The following is a 12,375-nucleotide window of genomic DNA, read 5'->3' on the forward strand; positions in this document are numbered from 1 at the left end:
TTCCTCAGAGTGGACACATCTGTTCTAGGCTTGGTCGAATGATCCGTTTGCCTTCGGTCCGATTTGCCTTCCAGGAAGAGAAGGCAAGTTGTTTGAAGGCAACTTCCTCAGCAGAAGATTCTATGTACCAGAGGTGAGAAGATGTTTATGACAACTGCAAACAAATTGATATAAATCTGAACATAAATAAAGTAAGCTTGTGTGGAAGGATTCCCAGGCAGTATTATTATCAGGAGAGTGTAAATGAAGGACCAGTCTTAAGAGGAGAGGGCAGTTGGATTCCTGGACAGCAGCTTGAGAGAACTGCGAGACTCTGTGGTGCTGAGACAGCTCTCTGACAAGAGCTAGAGAGATGTTGACTCTCATAAGCACATGGTCATGAACATTATTGTTGCAGAAGAGGAACAGGAGACAGAAGTAGGAAAATTCGTCATCACCAAGTCCAGAAGGGAGGATGTTCCATTGGAATAAATGCAGGTTAGAAAGTTAACTGATTGGGAGAGGCCCATGGAGTCACGTCACATAAGTCCTTTGTGCAATTCCATGGCTAGTTGAAGAGGTGCCAACACCCAATTAAACACCCGGAGAGACAAAGAGAGAGAGAGACAAAGAGAGAGACAGATATAGATAGAGATGGAGGTGGAGACAGAGATAGATAGATAGAGATAGATAGATAGAGATAGATAGATAGATATGAGATGCGTGGTTAAAAAAGATGGTCCATGTTAGCAGAGAGGAAGATGTAAATGGAGTAATCCCTATTCGGAGGACAGTACAGCACACAGACAAACAAGAGGTGGTTGCAGAGGGAAGATGCAGGCAAAGTTACTCCTGGGAGTTAGGAGGAGGAGGGGACGTCACTGCCATGACACAGTTTTATCTGCTTGCGTGGGCTCCCTGTGGGCTCTTCCAGGTTCAGCATACAAAACCGTGCGTCATGGCGGTGATGTCACACCGTTCTGCTTCAGTCAGAGAATGGCTTTACATCATCATTGCTTCCGAACGCATTCAATTGTGCCTCCAGGTTGTGCGTGGTGAAGCGTGAGATGATTCCAGGTTGTGCGTGGTGAAGCGAGAGATAATGTCTCTGCATGGCAGGCGGTATTTATCACTCCCGAAACCATGCAGGAGGGGCTCTCACCATTTACAGTTTGGAGTCTGGATACATACATACATATCCCTCCATTGGGACCATACTCTGTGCAGAGCATTGGTGCTGTCTCAGCAGTCTCCTTGGCTATTGGACACAATCCTGTATGGGTCACCACTCCGACACAGTATACCAGCAAGCTGGCACTCATTTTGCCGACCTCGGAAGGATGACAGGCACAGTCAACCCCACCTGCTATTAATTCAACACCCGAGTGGGATTTGAACTCAGGATCCTCGGATCCCAAGCCCACCACCCTTACCATTAAGCCAACAACTATATATATATATATATATATATATATATATATATATATATATATATATATATATATATATATATATATATATATATATTTTATTATTTATATGTATATATGTACATTTTATTTCTATGTATGTTTATTTATATATTTATATTATCATATACATATATATTTATATGTTATATACTTTTTTTGTTTATTTGTTTGTTCATATACAGTATGTATGTATGTATATATATATATATATATATATATATATATATATATATATATATATATATATATATATATATATATATATATATATATGCCAGATAATATTTTATATATTATAAATATTTTTAATGTCCATATATTTATATATTTACACACATAAATATATATGTATGATTGAGGACTTTGTAGTCAAAGCAAAACCATCTCAAATTGCCTGAAGGTACCATGATTCAAAAACAAACGTTACACTCCATTAACATAATCCAACAATGCACAAGTGACTTATCAACTTGTGATATTGGGCTGAATTTACATAACAGGGGAATGGAGTAAAATATATACAGATCAATCTAATGGACCATGACGAAAAAGAGTGGAGCGCAATGATCATTACTTCAACATTCCGTCCTGAATAGTTGTTTCGAGCTTAATGTCCTCATCATCAAATGAAACCATTTCACACAAGACACTTTTTTAATCTCTTGAGAAACAGAGAAATGGAATCAAACATTAATAGGGTTAAAAAATCCTGATGCACACTTTAACCGGTACGGTGCAGCACTCATGTCGAGTCGTAAAGCTGAAATCCGCAATCGATCAATGAACCGCAGCATAATAGATGGAAACAGCATTGGAGAAAGGGCACAGAAGGAAGACAAAATGGAGAGGACATGAGAAGGAGATGCAGAGTTGAGGGCTGGAGCTGTAATGCGATTTTAATTTGTGTGCAGCTTTTGATGACAATGCGTTTACTCCATGCCTTGTAACTAGGGAAGAATTTACGACAGGATCTGGATGGGGAAAGAGGTGGGTGGATCGAGAATACGCAGAGAAGAGAGCGCTATTGGGTCGGGGCGGGGGTTGCAGACCACCAGCCCCTCCATTCAATCATTCATTAATGGGCGTGCATCCCATAGATGCTGGTTGCATCATTTCTGGAAGGGGATGCAATTATGCCGTTAACGCGATGCCCCTTGTGGGTTGGGTTTAGATTTGGAATTGGCAAACGAATTGATGGAATTCGCTTACTCTTTGTGAAAGACAGTAGGATCTTGTCGATAACGACCCATAGAAAATGTTAGCGGATGGGTCGCCTCGCTTAACATTGCTGTATTGACGCAATGCATTCCCTGTAAAGTACCAGGGTAATAGTTTATAGTCAGGTTGGGAATCAAACCCAGACTAGACAACTCTAAAGTGAGTATTGCTCCCTCTGAACTATCCTTTCAGGCCACCACCACTCATAAGGACCACAAACCAAAAAAAGAGTCACTTGGGTTTGCAAAGGTTTACCATCAACATCAAACTTGGTATCATCCTCATCTTCATCAAGATAAAATCTATGATGTCTAGAATAAATTTCAAAGCAAGGAATGGGCAGATAATTATTTGTGAGGATGGAGTATAGACAAAGGAGCAGGAATCGGAAGGAACAAATTGTTTAACGGTACTATGCAGTATCGGAGTGTGGGATATCTAAAAGAGGTTGGAAATATTCTGAGAGAACAGGAAAAGGGTGAAGATTCTGTTCTGAGCAATGGAGAATAACCAAAACGATGTCAGGAAGCCAATGGTTAAACGAGCGTTTTAACCTTCAGCCCGTGAGGCAGCAGTGGGCAACTTGTGGCAGATGGCAGTCTGGGATTCCCGCCCCATTGCCACTCACTCGCCCTGTCCAAATGGATTCCTAACTTTAATTGCAGTTCTAACCCAAGACCAAAGGCAAAGCTTAACCCTCGCTCGTGCTGAAATCATCGCTGCATCTGGATTCCTCAACATAATCTCCATCACAACCACAATCTTAAAATCGTTGCAGTTCATTGATCCATGCATTTGATCCTCATTCGTTCTTGGATGTTATCCCCACAGCCATTGTTTTGGATGACCACGCTTCATGCGGTCGTGGTGAGCGGTTGGCTGCTGCCCTTGCAAAGGAACGACTCAGTGAGGGTGGAGGTGACGCAACGGCTCACCTCGACCTGGAGATTTTTGAACTGCCCGAAGATAATGACTACTTGGCCACAGAAACTGGTATTTACACCTTTTTGTTTTACCTTCGAGTTTGCTTTGCATTAACAGATGGTAGCACCTTGCGCAAGTTAAGCAATCTCATCAATGCCCGGTTTAATTTGCCCTTTGACAAATAATCCTGGCAAAAGGCGCCAGCTGTGCCTGCATAGTGTACAGTGGGAAGTCGGTGCGATGCTCAGCTTTGATTTTCTTGACCCTGGGTTGAAATCTAAGTGAGAATTTATCACCAGATTTAGATTTAAACTTTCTGCTCTTTCACGAGTTATTTTAATGCAGCTTGATGATGATTTGCAGGGAATTTGTGCTTCATTCCAGCACTCTTGTAATGCGCAGTTTTTGTTATATTCACAGGGGCATCCATTAGTTGTCATGGAGCTTGCAAAGTGCAGTAAAATCTTCCTTGGTTGTACCACTGCATATAATGGAGCGAAAAATAATTGTTTTCATAAATGGCTTTTATTTCAAGAACAGAAGTGATTTTGCGACTTTTGAAGACCGAGTTGTTACGGGATCACTTTTATCGTTTTAATGAAAAAGTTTGTGTGTTGTCAATGTATCATGTATCATCCAACTGAGGATGTGGCAATGGATCTCGGGGAAATCCAGCCAAGTTAGAAACATTGCAAAGATGAGATGAGAAGCCAAAACTTTTACTTTCTTATCAAGAGATCTGGACTCATGGTGGGACTGAAGTAATACAACCTGAACCTTTCAGGAACTGAATGATCTGTTTGTAGATCATACAAAATAAGATGCGCCTGATGTTTCGAGAGTTAGCTCTTCGTCAGAGCAAACGAGCACAATACCTGTGAAGACACGAACCTTCACAGAACCTTCTTCCACCCTGGAGGTGAATATGATTGCAAGATCTACTCTATTCGGTTTACGTTTGCTTCTGAGTTTAACAATCAAATATAACATCAAATTCGATTGAAGCTTTCCTGGAGCGGAAATGTCCTCCATTTTGGAAAATTGCAAATGTCGCTCCTATTCATTAAAGGGTTCCAAAACTGATCTTCTGAACCACACACCATAATGAGCAAAGAGAGGAAGTCCATCATTGCAGCTGACATCAAGTACCATCTCTGCTCCAACTCGTAGGATTGAGACTGTCTTGCATCCAGCCTTAATTATCTCTGCCAGTGAAGGTGGACGGAGGCTGTGTCTTCACCCCTGCTTGCCTGTCTGTCTGTCAGTGAGCGAAATATCTCAAAAAACTGATGGACGGATTCAGACGAAACTTGGTGAACATGTTGGGTGTGTGACAATGACGAATTGATTCGATTTTAGTGACTATCTGGATCCAGATTCAAGGATTTATTTTTTTTATTTTTTCAAGTCATTAACCCTTACTCTTGTTTTTGTGCTTCAGTCCAGCACGTGCATGAATGGCCAATTTGTCACCATCGAGAGATGGGGCCAAAAACGATGAATAGCTCAAGATTTCAAAAAGTTGTGGATGGATTATGACAAAGCTTGGTGGATGAGTTGGGTGTGTGACAACAATGAGTCAATTAAATTTTGGTTGAGGTCCAGATTCAGATATGTCCGATCAGAGGGATACAAAACATGAACTGCTCAGTCTGGCAGATGTATGACCTCTGCCAAGTGCCATTACAGTTTCTAAGTTGGCTTTCTTTCGTATTCCAGATCTTCTCAAGTGATGGTCTTATTTCCTTTTTGAGCAAAAACAGTGGGTGTTCCCTTGATGGTGCCTTGCCCATGATCTTTATCTTCAGCCTTGAGGTTCTATAAGGGAGTAACCAAAGTAGGACCTGCATTTTTCTTGATCTAAAAAGTGATTCCTGGAGTCAGGATTGGAGGAATTTGTATCAACAACCTAAGGTATGCTGATGATACCACCCTGTTGGCAGAGAGTGACGGAGACTTGATGAAACTTCTACAGAAAGTGAAAGGAGGAAAGTGAAAAAGCCAGTCTTTACTCAAACCTATAAAAGACTAAAATATTTTCACCTGAAAAGACCGATGTGTTCAGATTGGGCGACAATGATGTGGAAATAGTGGAAAGTTTCATCTTCCTAGATTCTGAGATTAAAGTGAGTGGAGATGTGGAGGAGAAATAAAGACCTGGAAAGACAAAAATGTGACAAAACACACCAAGAGGAGGCTGGTGAATACTCGGGATATCTCCAGTTGCGACGTATATATATATGTGACCCGTGGACAGTGAAAGGGAAGAAAAGAAGAAAGTTGACAGTTTAGCAATGTGGTGTTCAAGACTAATGTTAAAAATTCCATGGACTGCAAGAAGAACAAACAGATGAGACCACCATGTACATCAGAAGCGTTGATGCTAAAACAGAAACGGACATACATTGGACACATCATGTGTGCAGAAAGCAAAATGTCTGGAGAAGTCTACCATGCTGGGTATGGGTGAAGAAGAGGAAGAGGCAGACCTTGAATGTGCTGAATGGATTGAGTAATGGCTGAAACCGAGCTGCGTCTGCCAGAGCTCCGGGAAGCGCTGCAGGATCGGGATGTTTGGAGAAATCTGATCATGAATGTCACCAGAAGTCGGCCATGACTTGACAGAACTAGATGACTGACAACTAGATATAAATGATATATCTGATTCTATTGAAAAGCAATGTTACCATTTTGCCAATGACTCCACCCTTTGTAGAATGATACATAACTCTTGTGAAAGGCTGGTCAAGATGAATCCCTTTCATCAGACTTGGACAAGTTAGGCCAAGCAGCTGATCAATAACTTGCGACATTACATCCCATCCCAGCAAGTTATACACTCTCGCAATGTCTCTCTACAAGGATCAGCAATCAAAATATCCAACCTCGTACTTCTCTGGACATAACTTTAGTTGCTGGAACTTGTTGTCGTCACTGTCTGCTCCAGGTTTCTGTGGGAGAACCATCTCACTAAGCTAGCATTAAGGGCCAGTCATCTGGGTATTATTCATTGAGCAAAGGCATTACTGATCGGCCATGCCAAACTCATCACCGGGTACAATGAAAGCTTTCATACAGATCTCCATGGAGTGTGACTCACAAGCTTTGGCTAGTGCTCCTGCTATCCATCTTGCTCATATTGAAGCAGTTGCAAACAGTCTTCTGCACCATTAATATCTCAAAAAATAGGAGGCTAATTCCCAGGGATTCTCCCACCAGGAGAAAATTGGTATTCTCTCTGTGCAATGATCTTTATATCTGGCCTTGCTCCTCCTGCTCCCTCCTACCTCTGCCCTCCCAAGACACCTCAGGTGGCATGCGTTTGTCAAGAAACCTTCACTTGCTCACCTTTCCAAAGTCCAGGCTGGTTGCCCCATGCATTCATTTGTCCTCTGATTTTTTTCCCAATTGTGGAATCATCTTCTTGTGGATCCCTTGTGTCATACTCCTGATTTCAGTCTTTCAAATGTGTCGCCCGTCACCACCTCATGCACTAATCCACGTCAATCCACGATCACTCCTATGGTACGACACTGATTCTTTCCCAGTCTCTTCCTCCATTGATCATTGTTCCCTGTATTTTGTTTTGATCCTCCTTTCCTCCTTGTGTATGTCCTCCATGAGCCTAGACCCTTGCACAGAAAATGCGTTTGGTGGCACTTCTGCTCTTCATAAGTCTGTAGTACGGTTGTGCCATTTTACATGCTGCCTGATGCTCTTGAGCTTTCTGTCTGTTCCCACTGAAGCGTTGCTATTCGGTTTGCACTCTCAAGGCTCTCACAATTATCTGGTGTTGGTGTTTCACAGACATGAATGGCTGACTGGCCTCCGCCTGTGTCAAAGTTCCTTGTTATTATCACCGAGAGCATATCACTACTGTGGCGCTTCGTGTGCCTTCTACACCAGCAGAGCTCTTCTGCCTGAGCCTCCTGTGCCACGTTGTGCAGGACAGCAAAGGAAGCTTAAGGTCAAGGGAAGTTATAAATCAATTGAGGCTGGAAGGATTTAGAGAACAAAACTATCAAGAGAAATCAGCCCTGGTGTGAGGATATTGAGAATCGGAGGATGCAGAGGAAAATCTGGGAAGGGCCAGTTGAAAAGAGATGACGGTTCACTGCCAACTATTTATATCCAACCGCTGTTGTGGTTGATGAGCTGTTGGCACAGTCAAAAAGCTCTGATGGTGGTGGCAGCTCACGAGCTTCAGCAGTGGGTACAGCCAGAAGGAATATGAGGGTGGTCAAGGCACATGAAGCCCCACAGTGGCAGTGCAGTCTCGTATGTACGTGCGAAGGAGCCTCGACAATGCCAACGGCAAACAAGGCTCCGCAGACAGGTGTGAGTGCCAGACAAGAATGTCAGCAGTGTGTAAACAACATAATCTAAATGCAGACCCCTGAAGAGAGATGGAAATATTGCCAAACAAAACACAACCACTATTCGAGCCCTTTGTACGACTGAGTGCGTGTGTTGCTGTGAACCAACTCCGAAACCTTCCTCTCACTCCTATTCTCTCGAATCGCTCTTCCAGCTGCCACCGTTCATATCTGTTAGTATGTCTTATAATCCTGCACCCTCAATCCCTGTTTGAACCAGCATACCGGTCAGGCGGCCGGTTCGAGTAACGGCTGGCCCGGTTGTACCAGCTGATGGACGTGCGGGTGTGAAAACGCATGTTAACATGTCCAGAATGCTTCCAGCTTGAGAGTTGTGTTGCTGGTGGACAAAAGTTTTTGAATACATTTGCAATAGACGTCAAAATAATATATCATCTGCTGGCCATCTACAGCTTTACCCTGTGTGGGATTAGCTGTTGAGAGTCAGCAAGTGGTAGATGTCATTCATCTTGTTAAGTTTACATTCTTAATCGAATTATCTTTACTAATGGAATACGTGCTGTTATTTAACTACTTTCACTAAAATCACCATTTTCAATTGCAAATTGGTAAGGGTAACTAATATACACACACACACACACACACACACACACACACACACACACACACACACACACACACACACACACACACACACACACACACACACACACACACACACACACACACACACACACACACACACACACACACACACACACACATCGTATATTTAAAGACAGAGATTCTCGTGAACCAATGTTACAGTGATGGTCTTGGCTGTGATTGGACCACAGAGACACTATACAAGATATAAAATGGTTGCACACAACCACACTCTCTGTATTGGGTCCTTCAAACCATCAAATGACTGTTGTGATTGGATTGGGTATTTGCATTGACGAGTACACCCACTCCCTATGAGAGCAGCAGGAAGAGTCGTATTATTATATCCTCTGGGGTAGATATATATATATATATATATATATATATATATATATATATATATATATATATATATATATATATATATATATATATATATATATATATATGTTACAGTAGATCTTTGGCTCTGGTTTGTTAGTCTGTGCTGGACGTTAGAGTGCCTCAAGGATGTCGGGATTAATTCAAATTTCCTTCAATTTAGTGTTAAACAGCAGTAGCGACTGTTTAAAAAAGTAATCATATATGTTGGTGGTTTATAATATATTTTACTTCTGGTAAGCTTGCCCCACGAAATGCCATTATATGCTATCCATACACAGCATTTGTCCAAGAAAGAAAGACCCCTTGAGTCTTCAAATTGTTTTGTAGTAATATTAATATTATGCTATTATCATCAATGTTGTTATTAGCCCATCCCCTGCACAGCAGGAGATGGAGTTTTGTGTGTGTGTGTGTGTGTGTGTGTGTGTGTGTGTGTGTGTGTGTGTGTGTGTGTGTGTGTGTGTGTGTGTGTGTGTGTGTGTGTGTGTGTGTGTGTCAGCGAGTGTGTGTGTGCTGTAACATTTCAACTTTTGTCATCAAATTTTCAACAAAGTTTTATTTTGAGAATTTGGTCAAAAGGTCAAAGGTCAGCATCACATAAAATCATCAATTTTCATCCAATTGACTTGCAATTTTAATTAAATCATCATTTGAGCTTTTGTAAGCCGTAACTTTTTTTGAGCTTTTGTCATCAAATTTTCAACAAAGCCTTATGATGAGAATATGGAGAAGACAAATTAAGAATTTGGTCAAAAGGTCAAAGGTCAGCATGACATAAACTCGTCAGTTTCCATCTAATTGACCGAAAATTTTAAGAACAATTTGAGCTTTTCTTATCAAATTTTCAACAAAGCTGTATTATCAGAATATGGAGAAGACAAATTAAGAATTTCGTCAAAATGTCAAGGGTACTATTGAGCATTCAGAAGAAGAAGAAGAAGTCCAAATACAAAGTGCATGGACTTTTCATTTTCAGATGCTTTCTAGTTACCTTCACCTCCCAAGGTGAAGGAGGTATATTTTCACCCCTTTCTGTCTGTTTGTCTGTGTACAGGATATCTCAAAAAGTTGTGATCGGATCTGGATGAAGTTTTGTGGACAGGTTGGGCGTGTGACAAGGATGAACTGATTAGATTTTGGTGAAGATCCAGTTCCGGATCCGACTACTATAATTTTTAAAGTGATTCTTCACCATTGAGAGATTGGGCTAAACCAATATATAACACGATATCTCAAAAAGTTGTGGACAGATTAAGATAAAATTTGGTGGACACGTTGGGTGTGTGGCAAGGACAAATGCATTAGATGTTGGTGAAGATCTGAATCCGTATCTGGATACGATAATTATTTAATTCTGAAAGTGATTCTTCACCATTGAGCGATCGAGCCAAAAACGATGTAGTTCTGTATAGCATGATATTTCAAAAATGTATTGGGCCCGATATGTTCCACTGGATCAGGCATTACGTGGCGGAGGTATGTGCTCTTCTGAGTGCCCTTCTAGTTCCTTATTTTTCACTTATTCTTTCATTCATTCTCTTTTTTTAATTTCCATAAGGAGGTTTAAACATTTGGTTAGGTCAAGGCATACAAAATCTTCAATGTGCCTCCATAAGGGATAAGTGAACCTTTCTAAATGATATGTTGGATGATCTGAAAAGGTTCATCTTAAATATGTCAGTACTTTGTGTGTGTTATTTTTACAAAGTACTTTCAAAGATTCAGGGTCGATAAAAGAATGTCGAGCCAGAAATTTTTGGTTGATCTTTGACCAGTAAAGGGAAGAGACGATCCATTATGACATATCAATGCCACTCTTGAAGTATAAAATTGAGATTTATTTAAAATGGTTAACAACTAGTGTGAATTTTATTGGTCCGTGTGAGAACCATTTTATGTGAATATCCTTGATAGACTCGGCCAAATTTGTGAAAAAGTTTGACGAACAGGCATTTTTTTTACTCGACGTTGGTATTCAGTCTTTCTAACCCAATATAGGTGTGCAGATTATGAAGAAATAGGATACCAAGCTAAAATGTTGGTTTTTGACCCTCAAGATTGAAAAACAAAATGGCCACCAAAACCACATAAAACTATCACTGACCAACAAAACATATTCTGCTGAGAGCTTTACAATTTCAAGATGTAAATGTTCAGAAAGTGCATCTCTTCCTGGCAAATGCAGAATACAAATTATACATATTGTGATTTATTTTCTTTGCAAAAGAGATAAAAATGTCATTTGCAGGTCAACAATTGTATTAAATTTTGATTATTTTAATCAACATAGGAAGAAGTTTCTTTATTTCTTTATTAAACTTTGTACTTTTCTATGTAAATATCATGAATGTTTATAAACAGATACAGTCACTTCATGTTACTAAATAATTCACTATGATGTTTAGAAATATAAAAGAAATGAGTTTGTAATATTTTAATATATTGTCAGTATGACACTTTTAGACGTGTTGCTTTAGCCGAAGAAAACTCGAGAATGAAATATGTAATATTTTAATGTTCCATTTTGTTGATTTTTAGCTTTAAAGATTTTTTAATAATATAATTACTGGTCCCGTTTCCTACTAATGGTGGCCTGGCTGAGTCAGGTCCAACTGTGGATAAAGTATCTGTAAGGATTCTGCTTTCTTGAATAATAACTTAATGTATATAACATTTAATGTGTTATTTTTGAAGACATCAGGCAATAACTTATACAGTTAAACACATAATTCTGATGTTGAATGTGACAGTCTGACATAAAAGCTCTCACACAAATACCGTCTGCTATTCAGGGTAGATAGCTCTCAGTAGACAGATCTTAAGGGAGCAATCATTTCTCTCTTCTGCACCCCATTTTTTTTTATTGGTGAAATTTTATTCACAATTTAAAAGTTCATCCATTATATATTTTAAATGAATGCATCTTATACCAAATATCTGCAGCTGAATACTTGTGAGTTACTAACTTACGAGCTGATACGTACATTTACAAGCTCTATCTTCCATTCTGGAACAGCATGTCATCAAATAGATGTCATATTTGACAAGATATCGAGATGAATCTATCAAATCAGAAACACGACAAAGACGAACAAAGACTACTCGTCTAATACGACGCAGAGTTGAAGGAAGAGATGTGCCACTTCCAAATTATTGGTCAAACTTCCTTGGCTTACCAGAAAACAAAGCAGACCTTGCTCGATTTCTCTCTGAGGAACTATGAGCAAAGGTACCACCTGATAAAGAAGTTGTTGCTGCAGGTTGCTTTGCAGATGAACAGGAAGTCGAGTCATGTCACCACAAATATTATCCCACTTGGAGTGACCCATGAGGAAGCTGATACATGCCTTGTTCTTCATGCTATTGGTATGAATTTTGACACTGGTGTTGTGTCTGCAAGAGACACAGATGCCTTC

General features: G+C 40.2%; 1 protein-coding gene across 2 annotated transcripts in view; it reads left to right on the forward strand.

The window, feature by feature from the left end:
* Positions 1–12,375, forward strand: part of GRIK5 (glutamate ionotropic receptor kainate type subunit 5) — a 487,066-nt gene that overhangs the window by 139,248 nt on the left and 335,443 nt on the right. For both annotated transcript variants that reach the window (XM_085875712.1, XM_085875713.1), the window contains exon 3: positions 3,501–3,662. In XM_085875712.1, the coding sequence (XP_085731838.1) occupies positions 3,501–3,662 (162 nt within the window). The remainder of the gene's footprint in view (positions 1–3,500; positions 3,663–12,375) is intronic.

This window comes from Eptatretus burgeri, chromosome 3 (assembly GCF_056783735.1).
Source record: "Eptatretus burgeri isolate ZD-2024b chromosome 3, Ebu_testis_v1, whole genome shotgun sequence".
Taxonomy (NCBI): domain Eukaryota; kingdom Metazoa; phylum Chordata; class Myxini; order Myxiniformes; family Myxinidae; genus Eptatretus; species Eptatretus burgeri.